Here is a 17,360-nt window from a genome sequence, read left to right as displayed (position 1 = left end):
ATTTCTATAACTCTTTAAGGGCCTTGCAAAAGCCAATCTTAAACAAACCAGCCTTTTAAGCAGGATCTTACGAAAAATATTAAACGTTATTTTAAATGATTCTTAATATATTGATAATGATGATGAAACAAATTGGTAGTTATTAGTTTTCTGTCTGTCGAACAATGAACCTTACTTCGTTCAATTGGATAATTTTTTGCAATCTTCTTAAGCAGCGAATCTGTCCTGATACATGCGAAGGACATGAGGGGCCAGTAATAGTCGGACGATGGTAGATCTGAAGAAAGCCGAGTGGATTCTTTCATTTGAGTATTTCCCAATATTATTCAAATCCAATATTCAATGTCTTTCACAGTATTTTGACAGTTTTTTTTGCTTTTATGCACACTTTAAGCGCCTCATTAGTGGGATTTTTTGTTATGATTTCATTTAGTTTTAGAAGTTAATCATTAGATAGATAGTAAGTTAGATAGTAAATCATACCTTTATACTCCCACCAAATAAAACAGATTATATTTGTACCTGTTGTTCATGGTTTACCGACCTTAATACATGAGTTTCTACATCAGTGATCTTGTTGCAATCGTTTTTTATAAAACCTCTTCCTGTTCTTGTAACTGAAGCAGCAGGTCACAAATGAAAGAATGTTTCTCAATATCTCTGGATTTCAAGTCGTTAAGAAGCTTATTTCATTCTATATCTATCATCCCCAAGGTTTTCAAGCGTTCGTTTATCAGTAAGTCTATTCTTCATGCTTTATGGTTGGTAATTTTTGAAATGTCACACCATTCTTCATCGAACTGAACTTTGTGAAAAAGAACTTTATTGAAATATGATCACTTTCGCCAACACTTTGTTCACACTGAAAGTTAAGTAAAACTCCTATCGGAAACCCTTTTTTTCCACCAAAATCCGACCTTATTTAAGTTATTTTTATTCATGTTAAAGAACAGACATACCAGTCAATATTAACACTTGTCTTCCGTCCTCCAAGAGGATGGTTGATACAGGGGTGGAAAAAATATTACGGTATATTATGATGAACACCTGATATATACACAATATTTATAAATTAATAAAGTGTTGAACGACCATTTGTTTTGCATTTAGAACAACTGCATTTCGACGTGGAATGCGCCAATTACTTCAATAATGCTAAAAATGGAAATATACTCCTCACTCTCTGTTCTTTCGTAGTAAACCGTTCAGTCATGTGAATGAGAAGACCAGCGGAATACCACGATGTTGTCACCCAAATCATAACGGAATCTGTCCCATGCTTAACTGAATAAGATACATATTATTTATTTTATACTAAGATACGCAAGAAATCCCGCAAAAAAAGTCTTATTTATGCCAATAGAAAATAACAGGTCAATTGAAAAGTCCGCGGCCTAACACATAGATGGCACTACTAGAATTAACTCCATATGTTTTTTAGTTAGCCCTAACCTTCAAAAGATACGTGTTTAAATTTAACAGCTGTCGGATCATTTGTTTGTGAATTATATAATTTTGAGTGAAGCAACTTTTGTTACCGTGGAAAAAATGGATAAAAAAAGAAATTTCGCGTGTTGGTTAAATATTGCTTTTTAAAGGGAAAAAATACAGTTGAGCAAAAACTCACTTTTGACCTAAAACAACGACGAGTTGATTATTCGGAACAGTGTTTGTAGATGGATCAAGCGTACTAAACCCGAGTTTTTACGTCGATATGTGACAATGGATGAAATATGGCTCCACCATTTCACTCCAAAGTCCAATCGACAGTCATCCGAGTGGACGCCACACGATGAACCCGCTCCAAAGCGTGGGAAAACGCAGGCAATGTTATGGCGTCTATATTTTTGGATGCGCATGGAATAATTTTCATTGACAACCTTGCAAAAAGAAGGACCATCAACAGCCACTTGCACACTATTACATAGCGTTATTGGACTTTTTGAAGGACGAAATTGCCGAAAAACGGCCGTATTTTAAGAAAAATAATGTGCTGCTTCACCAAGACAATGCACCATGTCATAAGTCAGTGAAAACGATGGCAAAAATCCATGAATTGGGCTTCGAATTGCTTCCTCATCCACTGTATTCTCCAGATCTGCCTCCAGCGACTATTTCCTGTTTTCAGATTTCGAAAGAATGTTCGCTGGGAAGAAATTTTTGTCGAATCAAGAGGTGATTATTGAGAAGTTGGGGGGTCGCTATAATCAGTGTTTCACCTTTAAAGGAAATTATGTTGAATAAAAAAAATTAATTTTGCCAAAAAAATGTGTTCTACTATATATTACATACCAGTATTTGCAAAACGCTAGGAAATATCTCAAAAATTTTAATATTTTAAAGATAATAACTACAAGTAAATTTATAATTTCTCTATATTTTTGTGTCAAACCCTGTTGCCTGTTTTATTAATATCACGTTAGATTTTCCTATATTTTACAAAAACCTATATATCAAACGCGTTCTGAACAAAAAAAAACGAGTTCCGTGCTAACTGGCGCAAACTTACAACAAAAACCCAGAAGGCGAACAGGGTGTTACGGAGTATTCGCGAATTTATGTCGCTTTTTTCCTTTCGGATAGCGATTTACCCGAACGATTTATTATCCGACGTATTCCAGCGATCATACCCGCAGAGAGAGATTAAAATTTAAGCGCGCTTTACAGTCTAAGAGAACCGCCGCTATCCGTTAATTCGGTTGAGGATGTGCAAGAGAAAGTTCAAAAAACTCATCAAAAGATGGATTTGGTCGCGTCTCCAGTTTGCCGATATTAAATATGCAGTTTCTTTTCGGCCGAACCTTCTCTTTTTTTTTCGTAAATTTCATTCGCATTTCCTTCTCGTCTCGGGAATTTTAATAGCGAGGAATTTTATAAAAATCCTTTTAGTTGGCCTTATAGAGTGGCTTTATGAATAACATTTTGTACGGCGTGAGGCAAAAGTCCCGCTACCATTTTGATTGCCTATAACTTTGCTCAAAGAAAAGATAAGTAAGTTTGGTTTTCATAAAAAGTTTATTTGGTCTTTTCGGCTCTTTTTAAGGCATTTTTCATGACATCCTGCAACATCTTCAATTTCGTGACGAATATTGTCTTCAAGAATGTTGAATCGTTTGGGGCTTATTCACATAAACTTTTGACTTTAAAAAACCCCATAAGAAAAAGTGTGGTGCTGTTAAATCCGCAGATGTGGCTGGCCATGCTAAATCGCCACTTAGCGAAATTAGTCTTCGTGGGAAAACGTCATTCAGTAATTGAATTGTTGAATGAGCTGTGTGTGCTGTGGCCCCATCTTGCTGAAACCACGTATCCTCTAGTCCTTCTCTTGTATTTTAGGCACAAGAAAATTTCAAATCATGTCTTGGCACCGTTCAGCAGTAACAGTGACTGGAACACTTTTGGGGCCAACTGGGCCATTTTCAAAAAAATAGGGACCAATAATGTTTCCAGCATGAATGCCACACGATACAGTTGTTTTTAGTGGTTGCAATAATGTTTCATGAATTAATTGAGGACTCTGTGTTCCCCAGAATCGACTATTCTCTTTATTGACGTGGCCACTGGCAAGAAAATGGGCTTCATAGCTCATTATCAATTTAGACGAAAAATCTTCAATTTCACCAGACAGCCTGGTAGCGGAAATTTTGCCCCACCTTATATATTCGGGATCAGTGGCATATGAGTTGAAGCATTGAAAGTCGGATTCGAAAATTCCTCCCAAATTTTTTTATGTTTTTTAAAGGAAATGTTTCATATAAATTTCAAATATTAATCAACTTACAGCTCTATCACAAATTTATTTGAGAAACTGCTATTAAAAATATTAAACCACTTATAAAAATACCAGGTTTCCTGTTTGGATTTCGAAATCAGCACTGAACAATAGACCAAGTGCATAGAGGAACTAGGGTTATCGGAAAAGCGTCCAAAGAAAAGAAGTACTGACATTTCACCAGCTTTCTCAACACTTAAGCTTGTATCCTCTACAGTTCCACAATGTAGTATTTTGAAATCATTCCTGTATCTGCTCTATACCGCTGATATCCGAACAAAAAAAGTAACAGTACTTGGAACATTTGCCCACAATATATTTCTTATTCAAAAGGCTCTTCGTAGGGCTATAGAAAAGGGCAGTTGTAGTGACAAATGGGCTAGAGATGGAAGAATACAGTTTAATAGTTCGAAATCTATCCATTCCAATTTTATATTTCGGCGAAATGTTTCGATAAAAAATCTGATTATATCACATTAAGGATGTCCAATTCCTCAAGCAAAATCAGCGAAATACCTCGGCATTCATCTCTATGATTAATTTGAATTGGAAACATCGCGTTAGACCAAAAGCAGATCATATCGGACTCAAAGAACTATACGGGTTAGCCGGAAGATATACCCAAATTTGGCATAATATCGAAAATATTGGTTCATTAGTCAATTATAAAACCTATTTAGACTTATGGAGTGCGCTAAAACATCACCCTTGAATGAGAGTAAATAATACAGTACTTTTGGAGAGGTGATTGTTTGTGATTGGAAATGTTTTATGTTGAAATGTTCAAAATCAAGCAACCGTACTGATTAATCCGAAGCTCCCAACTTCTCTCAATCAGAAAGAGTGGTTGATTAGTCAGTGCAAATATGGGGTTGCACTAAAATATCAAACCAACTAGCAATTCAACTCACTCAAAACAAAGTTCTACCATTAATTACCAACACTTATCGCTACGTAACCAACGAAGAATTCTTTATCCAATTGTCTATATTATTTGTAATACTTTCGAAACCGATTACTCTTCTCCTAATAATTAAACCGGTATAATTTGTGGTTTGTTGATGTCAGTTTTGATTTAGTTTTAACGTTGCCTTTACTGTCTCCGTTGGATGTTTGTTATTCGTTTTGAACATTATTTACTTTAGTGGCCGAACAGTCATAAATTCGACAGAACGCAGACACCTTTCGACGCTTTCTAAAAAAGCCATAAAAGCGTCCGTTTATAAGACGTCGACTGAAGGCTTAGCTGCTGTAAATCACCGATAGTACCGGCCCAACCAGATAGGTGTACCCGAAATAGATAGTCGGGTTATTTATTAGTCCTGCTGGGTTCTTATATGAGACATTATATCACTAGCGCGACGTTATATAATTTTCCGAAGGAATTTTTGATTTTTAAAATTATGTTTACATTAAGCCGTTGTGTCGGCATATAAGTAATGTTTTAGTATTTTTAGAAGTACTCATTTCATGGTAACGGATCTTTAATAAGTATACCAAGTGTATCGGAAAGTCATTACTGTTTTTTTTTTTGGAAAAAACCAAATATTTTTCAAGAAAATGAAAAAACGTATTTATTCCAAGTATTGGCCATTTTATTCTATACTTCTTGTCCATCTTTCAGGCAATTTATGAATGCCCAAAACAACTGTTTGTCCTTTGAGTCTTCGAAATTGGCAAAGTACTGCTCTGCAAGTGCTTGTCCCATTGAATCTCTCGCCAGGAGAATACGGCGGTTGCCAATATGTCCAATCCAAGTGGTTTCAACCCTTCCTCGACCGGTTTTGCTTTATGAAACGACACATTACCATGGTGTGAAATCTCATTACGGTATCTTCGGCCGTTCTGGAGGTGTTTCACTCAGTTCGTGGTTGAAATTCATCATTTGTTGTGGGTAGGGATCGCTATTAACTATTTTACCAGGTTTTAACGGTTCGTAATACACCATGCCACTATGGTCCCACCAAACACAGAGCATTGTTTTGCGGCCGTGTTGGTTTGTCTTTGGAGTCAAAAGGCCGACATCGCCAGGTGATAATCATGATTTTTTGCGCTTAGGGTTTTCAAAATAAATCCACTTTTTATCATCCTTCACTATTGGATGCAGAAATTATTTCCAATCATACCTTTGAAGCAGCATTTCACAGACGATTTGCTGTCATTCAATTGATGTGGCACCCATCCACCTACCTTTTGGATTTTCCCCATTGCTCGTAATCGGACGCTAATCAACGCTTCTGGCAATTGTTTTTGAGTTTAGGTTGGGTCTTTATCCAATAACTCTTGCAATTACGCGTGTTTAAACTTGTTAGGTCTACCAGAACGATCTTGGTCTTGCACATCGAAATTACCACTTTTGAATTTTCGATATAAGGGGTTTTTAGGGTTAGAGCACGCTCACCGTAAGTTTCTACCAGGAAACGATGACTATTAGCGACTTTTTTCTTCCGCAAATGTGCGTTTTCAGGCCCGGATAGATCTATGACGGTGTTATTTATCGCAAAATAGAACATGTATAGCTTTGAAGCTTGATGTCAGTAGAATAAAATGACACATGTGTCAAATCATAACATTGCATACTTAAGCTTAGTTACATCAGTTAGAAAACCAGGTAATGAGCATCTTGAAATTTACAATGTGTGCCCAAACGACATCAAATTGGTCTTTTCGATTTTTAGAATCGCAAATCTCAGAAACAGTAGTTCTTAGGAAAAAAGCTATAAAAACTATTTTTGTAGTCTATAATTTTGGGCTGAGCTATTTTTTTGAAGAACCGTTGCATTTTTAGCAGACGTGAGATCAATGGGGATTTCCTTTTTTTATAGTGGTGTATTCAAACACTCTATCTAAAGTCAGCTCTGTCGGAATTTTTATTTTTATGGCTAAATTGGCCGGCCTATAATCCCAATCGCCAAACTTTCGAACCCTTCTATATTCAAAAAAGGTAGTCGAATGAAAATGCATGCTTACGTTTTTTGGTCATGAACTAATTTTGAAAGAAAGAAAGACCAGAGTTGCCAATGCTAATTTATCAAATTCCTCAATAATCCAAATAAAATTCCCCTAATTGGAGAGAAAAATTTACTTATTCCTTCCATTTCCTTCAAAATATAGTAAGAAATGAAACAAACCTCAACAACAAAATGTTATCTTCATGAAGTTCAAGCAAATATTGATCAAAAACCAGAATAGCACGGGCTCGCTCTCGTCATCTAATTGTAGCACTTACCTTATCTTTAGCACTAGCACCCGTTATTTAATTGGTAGGTCTTGAACTCCCGATGGATCTCTAACGGATATAAAATAAAATAAAGGATCGCTGAAATCAAATTGCTTGGTGAAGACATGAATTCTAAATTATCAAATTTTTTATTGGAAACGTCACATGCAGGCTAACATATTTACTATTACCATGACTCATAATATAAATTGCAACCCTCGTAATATTTCGTGAATTATCTGGAAATAACTTAAGTATACTTTGAATAAACGATACTTTGAAAAATAATACGTATCATTGTATAAGAAACAAATAAAGGCATTTTACTTACCTTAGTTTAAAGACGTAATCTTACTTGCGCTTAATATATTAAATTTTTTATCATTTATCAACAATAATCAAGGCTAAAATGAAAATCATGGACAATAGTCATTTACAATAGTGGTCTTTATTAATAAAACATATAATGATAAACAAGTAGAAATGGCATCCAGAACAGATTATTCGAAATCCATTTTCCGCGATAGTTATTGCGAAAGCATAAAGCCGAGTTTATTTCCAACGTTAACATTCCGTTGAAACGGGACTTATTCATGATGGTGCCATTACGAGCATCATGCCGGCAATCTATTTCCTTTATGATATCTAAACCATTTCAGCACAGCTGTGAACGTACATGCACACAATACGAACACATAGCCGCACCGAGCCTTGTTCCATTAAAAGACGGTTTAAATTCTATAGCGTAGTAGTATCAGGCACCGGATTTCTTGCGGGTTAATGATAAACGCCATCTATGCTGTTTGATTCATACGAGGGCTATTACAGTTTATGGCTTTTATTCTTCGATTTGAGATTAATGCATTGATCAGCTCCTAAGTATATAATCACAACTGAAAATTGTTTATTCAGTTCAGTTCTAATGATGATTTCAGTCGTGTTTTCGTTATACGAGGTGAGGTTATCAAATAACAATATGAAAGTTGTAAATTGTTAATTGTTTACATGCATTTCGCGGCAAAACTTTAGCAGGCTACAACGCTACCGTGGGCTAATGTTTTGTCGCGAGGTATACCTTCAGTATTCACTGCTTTCGTACCTTTACAAGGGCCCATCTGATTAGAAACAATAAGGAATAATAAAGTTATTCTACAATGCAAAATATGAAAAAGATACGAACACAGAAAACAAATTGTGATAGAACTTCAACCTGTTTTAATAAGCTATAAAACATCCTGCTCACTATCAGGAGAAATTATCTCTAAATGCAGAATAGTTGGAGTAAAGTCAACAAAACACTTAACCATTTGGGGGAAAGATTTATTGTTGACAACCTGACAGTCCTGAATTTCACGAAGCTTCTCCAAAAAGAGCCTACAAAAACACCAAAGTCATTTCACACTTAACTAAAGGTACAATCTACCCAGCAGTGGTATGAGAACCAGTCAAGGAAGAAAACAACCTGGGGATCCTAGAGACAAAAACGTGGTTCCCAATAAATCCAAAAGCTGAAAGAAGAATCAATGAACTTCTATCTGCAAGAGCTAAAAGCTTATAAATTATTACACACTCTTGGGGCAATCAAAAGGATTAAACTATAATCTTCCTGTAAAAAGCAGCAATGACCAAGAAGATAATAAGAAGCTAGAGCTAATAAAATTACTAGTCTATTTAACGTCATCTTTAAACTGAAACGTGTACCTTCATAATGGAAAATAGCAGAAGTTATTATAATATTAAAGTATCTGGGTCGAAATCTGTAGAGAACATATTATTCAAGATAATGAAGCCAATAAGAAAACAGTATATCCAGACAAAATACTCGACAATCGACCAGAACCATAGAATAAGGAACATTATTGATGATTTCGGGACTGCAGTTTCCCTAGGCTTAGTTTCGACAAGAGACAAACGAAAGAAAAAGAAGCAGTGAAGATCAAATGAATAGTACAAAATATTGGTACCTCCACATAAAGTTCTTTCTCCACCACTGCACATAAAGTTGGGATTGATGAATCAATTTGTAAAATCACTTCCCAAATATGGAGATTGCTTCAAATACTCAGTTTGAAAGATTCATTCAGAGGAAAGGTGGTTTTGTCCGACCAAATATTACACGACGTATACCTGACTCACAATTCATCACCACCACGACGGATCTTCAAAAAGAAGGGTGGATTGCTCTTGAGGAGGTCATAGAGACATTTTAGGCAATCATAAAGACTCATCGCAATCATTTCAAGCTTTAAATTGTTTAATGAGTCTAAAAGTACATTTTCTTTATTATAACCACGACTACTTTCCCGAAAGTTTGGGAAATGTGAGTGAAAGGTGACATGAACGACATTAAAGAGGTGAAAAAAGATACCAACGAAAATGAAATGTCTCGATGGTATCAGACTACTATTGGACGCTTCAAATAGATCTTGCAAATGTTTCCCATAAGCGAAAATGTACAGCAGGAGCCTCACTGAAAAAAAAACGTTTTAGCGTGTGCTAGTGAATATATATTAGATGAAAAATATACATCGTTGATGATCTGGCAATAAAATAATACTGTTCAAGTCTATTCACTTTTTGTTTATTTTTTATTAATAATTACATCTTAATTAATATTTATAAATTGATTTATTTCTGCTGTTCTGTTGTGCTTGCATTGAGCAAAAGCAAAAGCTTTGCATGGAGCAAAGCGAGTACGAGATTAATACATCAGTATGTATTTCCCAATTTAAAATAAAACTGAACTACTTAAACTAAAGTTGAGAATACACTAAACAAGTTCGTGTGGTTTGGTTCGCTTCGTTCCTATATCCATTTGATTTCGAGGTCATTGTGCATCTCGTCATTGGTTACGTAGCAATAAATATTAGTAATTAATCGTAGAACTTTATTTTGGGTGCGTTGGATAACTACTTGGTTAGATGTTTTAATGCAAACCCATAGGTCCTTGGTTAGGCTTTAATTGGTTTTATGATTGACTGAACTGAAACCAATCTCTTTGATTTTAGGTCAGGTTGAGAACTTTCTTAATACAACAGCTTTTTTAGCATAGTTACAATTGTCAAGAAACATGTCGTCCTGTGACAAAAAGGAAATAATTTTGGGATTCACCACACCCAAAAACATGAACATTACATCACAAAACCCAGAACAACCTTAACAAGAAACGTTTTAACCGATAATACAGTTTACTATGTTAGCGAGTACAAGTATATAAAGTAATATCATTAAATCTGACCTCGTTTTTAGCTCCCTTTTTCCCTTTAACAAATATATCCCTTTATAAACATAAGACATTCATCGTCAGTAAACAAACATTCATTCATTCGTTCATGAACGGCAAAAAAATAAACGGGGAAAAGAAGAAAAAAAACCTTCTTGATCTGGAAAACGTCGAAACGGTGATAAAATTAATGAATGGTGCATACTAATTATTCAAAAGGGCGTTTTAATTTGTCCGGGCCGGAGATCGCAACACGAAGCGCAGAATAAGAGAAAATGTAATTTCTTAAAGGTCCGGCCTTTAAAAGTTTAGGGGGTGTGTTTTTTCCGTTCGAAAAGGAAAATAATTAGTGCGAGAAAAAACAAGAACCGGAAAAAAGCGACGGGGAAGGGCAGACGGTTGGGCCAAGTTGAAATATTTTCGGGTTTCGAATATTTATGGGGCTCTTGGAAATATCTCGAGCGCAGTCGACGAAGACGTCTTAATGAAGTTATTATTAGTTTGGTGAACAAGTTTACGATAATTATCAAGCATATTTAATTATAGTTTTTGTTAATTTTAGTAATGACACCATCAAAAGCTTTTTTGTACTTCACAAAGTAATCTTTACAATATATCAGAGATAACCTTAATAATAAATAGACTTAAAAACAGTCCAAAATAGTAACCTTATAATTTAACATTACTATATATAGTTCTTCCGATAAAACAGACAATACACGTCATAGATTACATCGAATACACTGCTAATGTAATTTTTTTTATTAATTAATTATTATATTATTATTGGTCCTTTCCGACTAATCTACAATTTGTTTTAACTACAAGTCAAACCTAGTCATATATCTGTGTAACCTCTCATCTCTAGTGTAATAATGTTTATGTTTTTTTTGGGCCTGATTTACCAGCTGAAGGTTTCCTTGCTGATGTTAACTCAATTTATAAGAGAGAATTGCCCGTGAAGGCGCTTTATTTTGGGGTATGAGAACCCTTAGCGGCACGAAGAACCGTTTTTGGGGGATAGTCTTCGGGGTTACCTGATTGGGAACACCTCTGACAGAGATCTGATGTGAGAATTGTTGGAAAGAGCTGAGGTTGCATGGAATTTCTTGTATAAGGAGAAAACGAACCGTCTTATTTGTGGTATGTCAGTTTCCCGATGAATTTGGTTTTGTTTGAAATGTTTATGTATTAACACTACCGTTTTTATATGAAATGCACCTCACTACAGGTCAAATGGTTTTCTTCTTTTGAATCTATATCCTGTTCTGGTGTTATCCAAAAGTTATTACTTCGATATCGACATGAGAATAGAGTCTGTCCTCATATCTCACTCCAGTTATCTTGATTTTCTGAGTGACAGTCAGTATCAGTTCACGGAACATCGTCATAATTCCGTATGTGATTGTGATTTTCTTCCAATTAACCAATACATTTTTTGACTATATTTTAACTTCAGTTCTTCTCTTTTCCTTTTTACATGTTCCTTCCAGCAAAGTTTTGCATCAAAATTAATTCCGAGATACTTAGCGTTGTTGCGATATAAAATGATATTATTATTTATAGTTATGATTATAAATGAACATGCACAAATTTACTTTTGGCTAATTTTTATTTTCCAAATCTGGGTTCAATTTTTTATACTGCCACTTCTAATTTGCCTAATTTTCATATGGATTCTTCACTATTGTCTGTGACAGGAAGAATGGCACTGCCATCTGCAAATGTAGCTATGTGGTATTTTCCATTTGTGGTATATCACATATGTAGAGTAATTAAAGAATTGGCCCCAATACACTTGCTTGTGGTACACCCGCTTTAGCTACTTTTATCGTACAGTAGGTTTCCTCGTGTTTAACTCAAATTATTGTGACTATAATGTAAGATTTTAAGAACTCATTGTATTGTTTCGGTAACATTTTCTGTAGCTTATGAATACATGCCATACCTTATCGAAGGCTCGGGCCACATCTAAGAACATACCTTTTTACCTTCATAGACTTTTTCAATTACATTCATTTTAAACAAAGTATATTCACCGATCGAAATAATCAGAAGAGTATTTTTATCCAGTCAGGGTCGTTTTTATCCATCTAATGCATTATTCCGCCGGCGTTTAGGATCTTTTTTTAACTAGGCCACGGTCCTTTAAAATTCTGCTAGGGTGACTTAATATAAGCGAATGCCGATGCCATGCAAAGTAGAGATATATTAGGGAATATCAGTCTTTAGGTTTTCACAATGCGATGTATATTTTGGACGTTTGCGGAATTCGAATTTACGACGGGCGAGACCTACGGGTGGGCGAGAGGGCTAGCCCGGGGAGAGAGACGGGGATATATGGGGAACGGTGCTTAGCGAACGAGAAGAAAATACACAATTTCGGGCGGTCAAATTTCGAAAATTGCTCCGAAAAATTTGTATATGTTGCCGAAAGGCGCTTTTATCGTTCAATCGACCGATAAATGTATTTTCATTTCGTGGATGTGGAATATTTATCCATACGGTCTGAACAAGACCGAATGTGCGCCTTCGCCATTTCGCTCCTTCGCCATTTTATTAAACAATAAGTTAGAATATAGTTGATTGTGAAATTAAAAATATAACGTAAGTTTTGTCTCATTTCAGTTATTGAGGAACCGGAAGTGGTGTTGCAGGAACCATCCAAGTCTGAAGAAATTCGCAAGGGTGGTGAGGTTGTTCTGAAGTGCCATCTGGAAGCATCTGGAGATGTCCACATCGAATGGTTTAGGTAACGATAATTAGGATAATTTAGACTAATGGCCTTATAAAGTCAATACATCTGGTTCAGTTTAAGCCCAAATTTGTTATTATTACATTCATACACGTTACATACTGTACATTACCTGCTTGTAAGAGTGCGTTATTATTAATATTTATTATGAGACAAATGCTTCTACATAGAATGCACCCCACGTAAGTAGATTTTGTCTCATTCGTCTTTATATTCCATGTTTACAACCTCAAATGGATTTTGTGGAGATCAAGTTAGAGGTATACAAGACGTATAACAATAGATCAAAGACACTGTCCTGCTGTACACCTAAATATATTGGATATAGTTCAGTGTATTCGTCACTCTGTTTCATAGTAAAAAAAACTCTGTGGTATGATTTTAGAAGCTGGAAATGGGGGTGGGGCAAAAGATTATTTATTTTAACTTCAAGTCCAGTCTGTCACACCTTATCAAAAGCTTGAGATATATAAAGAAATGCAGCAGAGCAATTTTGCATCAATTTTAATCTTTTAAGTTTTTATTTGGTTGGCCAATCTGTGAGCTCGATCTATTGTTCCTTGTTTGTTACCGAAACTAAATTAATGTGATTATTTTGATTTTGATCCTCTTGATGTATAATTTTCTCAAAGGCTTTGGGTGTCACAAGTAACAGACTTATCGAGGACACGTCTTCTGATTTTTACTCAGGTTTCCAAATGCTTAGGTAATAACCATATATATAAATTTTATTTTAGATCGCACCTGGGAAACATATTTTTATCTTTACGCAGTTACTGCCACCTAACAGTTTCCTTCTTTGGAAATATTTCGATCGATTTATCGATTCTCAATAAAAATTTATCGCTTCTTATTTCGTAAATCCGAAAAGCCGCTCCTATCAGCGCACCGAAAAAAAAAAGATAAACAGTGTTTGGGTCTGCGTCCGTTATCAGTTATATACTTGTTATACACAACAATTTCTTATCGGCGTTTAGAGCACAATAAACGCTATTTTAACAGCTTTTAAAGAGGCACGTCACCGTGCCCACTAAAAGCGAACGGAAAACAGAAACGAATCCTTCAAACGGGCCTCAACCGCTTATTTACGTCAAAAACTGGAGAGGGTCATTAATATGGTCGTTTAGTTTCGAGCAGTAACTAATGCCTTCATGAATACAGCCGATATAATTATAAACAAGGTTTTTATAACGTTAAAAATTACCAATTAAGTTTCAACAGGGCAACACTTGCGAGAACCATCATCGTTCCTTCGCTTGGATTTTAATTCTGTTAAATCAACTTCCAATAATTTAAAAATACTTGAGTTGGTTTAATAATAATCCGCCAATTCTTCACTGATTGATCATTGTTATCAATTGGGTGTACTCACTTTAAAAAGTACTATAAATGTTACACTTTAAATTTTTGACACTATGAAATTTAATTACTGAAAATCCTCTACGAACGGATTATACAGCCGGCGGCACTGTATGGAGCAGAGATATGGGGCAGACGAGACAAGAATAAAGAGAGATTTGTCCAGTGCGCAGAAACCGCTCCTGATAGCCATAACGGGTGCTTATAGAACACATATTTGCACACAGAAGCACAGGTGCAGGCCACTTTGAGCAAACGATATGGTTACCCCATAGGCCCCAAACCAGTTTATCCAAAATCCGAACCGTGGCCACGGAACACTACCTGAACAAACATGGAACTAGCAAAATCAGACACAACAATACGCTAGTGCTGGCTTGGATGAAGTAGGTGTTGGCATGTTGGAAAGGCCAAAGAATGGACAGGAAACAGCATATAACATTAAGCTAAATGGCAGCATTAACGCGGGGGTGACGGTATTCGTCGCCTTGACACTATCGGTGAACGTTGTTAACAAAAATAAAATAATTGGCAAGATAACGCTATGGTGTGCCGAACAAGGTTGGCAAAGGAAGAATATTACATAGACAACCTCAGGACGACATTGAAAAAATAATTGGCAAGATAACGCTATGGTGTGCCGAACAAGGTTGGCAAAGGAAGAATATTACATAGACAACCTCAGGACGACATTGAAAGAGCTGAGTGAAATTTTTATTAATATAAACATACAATGGACAAGGGGCCAGTCTGCACTAGAAATGAGAAGGGTAGACAGATTGGCAAAGGATGCAACTAGAAAAGTGATAGTAAACATGGATAACCAGGGATGAATAAGTAAGAGACAGATCAAATGCGAGAAAAAAAAGCGAAACAATCGACAGTTGGCAACTGGCATAGAACAACTCAAACGATGGCAGAACTCTCCATGACTTCTGCGAGAGGGTGGGATGCAAGAGGTTGAGCTTAAGCAAACCAAAGGAGGGACATCTAACAACAGGATACGGAAATATAGCTGCATACATCAGCAGATTTAGATTAAGGGAGAGTGAAGGTCTGTGAGAATGTGGTAATGGTGTGGAGAACACGAAGTATGTTCGGTCATAATGGTCGAATGCACCCTGGACGAAAGAACAAGGGCCAGAAACCTGTACAATAACAGTTCAGATATAAACTTGATCAATAACTGGGCGGAGGTAGCAATTAGGACACACTGAGGTAGATAGATCAGACGGGGGAGGTGTCGATAGAGGCATAAATAATGAACACAATCAAGTACAGTTTGGGTATCTGGACCTTACTTGGAAATTAATGTTGTCGTAAATACACAAACAAATTATAATAACCAATTGTCAATGGCCATTATTCGATAATTAAGGAGGGCAAAAAGAAATAAACAAATTGACGGGCACTGAGGGACAGACAACTGACAGTATCCCGACAGAATTTAGATAGCTGGGCCAAAGTGCAAAGGGTGAAATCACGTTAGGACCACTGGAAAAATGGCCAAAAGTATGAAAAAAGTATACTAAGTAAAAACCTTTCAACAAAGCAGGAAAGGAAGTATTGACCATTAAACTAATATAATCACTATAAGATTTCGTCTAGTTCTTTTGTTCATTTGTCGTTTTTTTATATAATTTTAATTCCATTCTGCCTGATAATTATTCGTTCATTATGTTCCAAAATACTATAAGATTGTTTTGTTTATATTTATACAAGCATTATTGTGGTAGAGTACCTTATGGTAGTTCACCCGGTATGTTTTTGATACTGTTTTAAAAATATTGTCTACCAACACAAAATATAGAGAACGAAATGCTATTTATCAGAATAATTGAACAAAATGTGTGAAGAAGGATTTCTCTTTTGAGTGTTTTCAAATATTTTAACCGGTAACAGCGCTGTGTGGTATTACCTACATTATCTTTTTCTACTATCCTGTAGCTCATAAGTTGATCACATCCTCCAAAATGCTATCGGAGCCTCTTCGATAATAAAAACGTTGCTATATTTATATTTTAGGGCAATTAGTTGATTTAACAGGTCAAATGAAAAGTCCCCGGCCTGACACATAGATGGCGCTACTAGAATTAAATCCATATGTTTTTTAGTTAGCCTTAATACACAAAAGATGCGTGTATAAATTTGACAGTTGTCGGATCATTAGTTTGTGAATTATAGCATTTTGAGTGAAGCAACTTTTGTTATTGTAAAAACAATGGATAAAAAGGAATTTTGCGTGTTGATAAAATACTGCTTTTTGAAAGGAAAATATACAGTTGAAGCAAAAAAACTTGACTTGATGCCGAGTTTCCGGACACTGCTCCAGGAAAATCAACCATCAAGAATTGGTATGCTAAGATTATACGTGGTGAAATGAGCACCGAAGACGATGAACGCAGTGGACACCCAAAAGAGGTTGTTACCGTCGAAAACATTTAAAAAATCCACAAAATGATTTTGAACGACCGTAAATTGAAATTGAATGAAATAGTAGACACTCTAAAGAAATCAACTGAACGTGTACATCATATCATTCACGAATATTTGGGTATGATCATATCATTCATGAATATTTGGGTATGAGAAAGCTCTGTGCAAAGTGGGTGCCGCGCGAGCTCACTTTTGACCAAAAACAATGACGAGTTGATGATTCAGAGCAGTGTTTGAACATGATCAAACGTAATAAACTCGAGTGTTTGCGTCGATATGTGACAATGGATAAAACATGACTCTATCATTTCACCCCGAAGTCCGATCGACAGTCAGAGTGGACTGCACACGATGGACCCGATCCAAAGCGTGGGAAAATACAACAATCGACTGGCAAGGTTATGGCGTCTGTATTTTGGGATGCGCGTGAAATAATTTTCATTGACTACCTTGAAAAAAGAAGGACCATCAACAGCAACTATTACATACCGTTATTGGACCGTTTGAAGGACGAAATAGCCGAAAAACGGCCGCATTTGAAGAAAAAGAAAGTGCTGCTTCACCAATAAATGCACGGTGTCAAAAATCCATGAAT

General features: G+C 35.9%; 1 protein-coding gene across 2 annotated transcripts in view; it reads left to right on the top strand.

Moving 5' to 3' along the window:
• The window catches only part of LOC143199054 (tyrosine-protein kinase-like otk), a 142,036-nt gene that overhangs the window by 101,424 nt on the left and 23,252 nt on the right, over window positions 1-17,360 (top strand). For both annotated transcript variants that reach the window (XM_076408786.1, XM_076408785.1), the window contains exon 4: window positions 12,844-12,967. In XM_076408786.1, the coding sequence (XP_076264901.1) occupies window positions 12,844-12,967 (124 nt within the window). The remainder of the gene's footprint in view (window positions 1-12,843; window positions 12,968-17,360) is intronic.

Source organism: Rhynchophorus ferrugineus, unplaced genomic scaffold, assembly GCF_030347505.1.
Source record: "Rhynchophorus ferrugineus isolate W39M unplaced genomic scaffold, kcgeb_rfMv2 rfM6, whole genome shotgun sequence".
NCBI classification, from domain to species: domain Eukaryota; kingdom Metazoa; phylum Arthropoda; class Insecta; order Coleoptera; family Curculionidae; genus Rhynchophorus; species Rhynchophorus ferrugineus.
The sequence above is the reverse complement of the archived record's forward strand: the minus strand, read 5'-3'. Positions and strand labels throughout refer to the sequence as shown.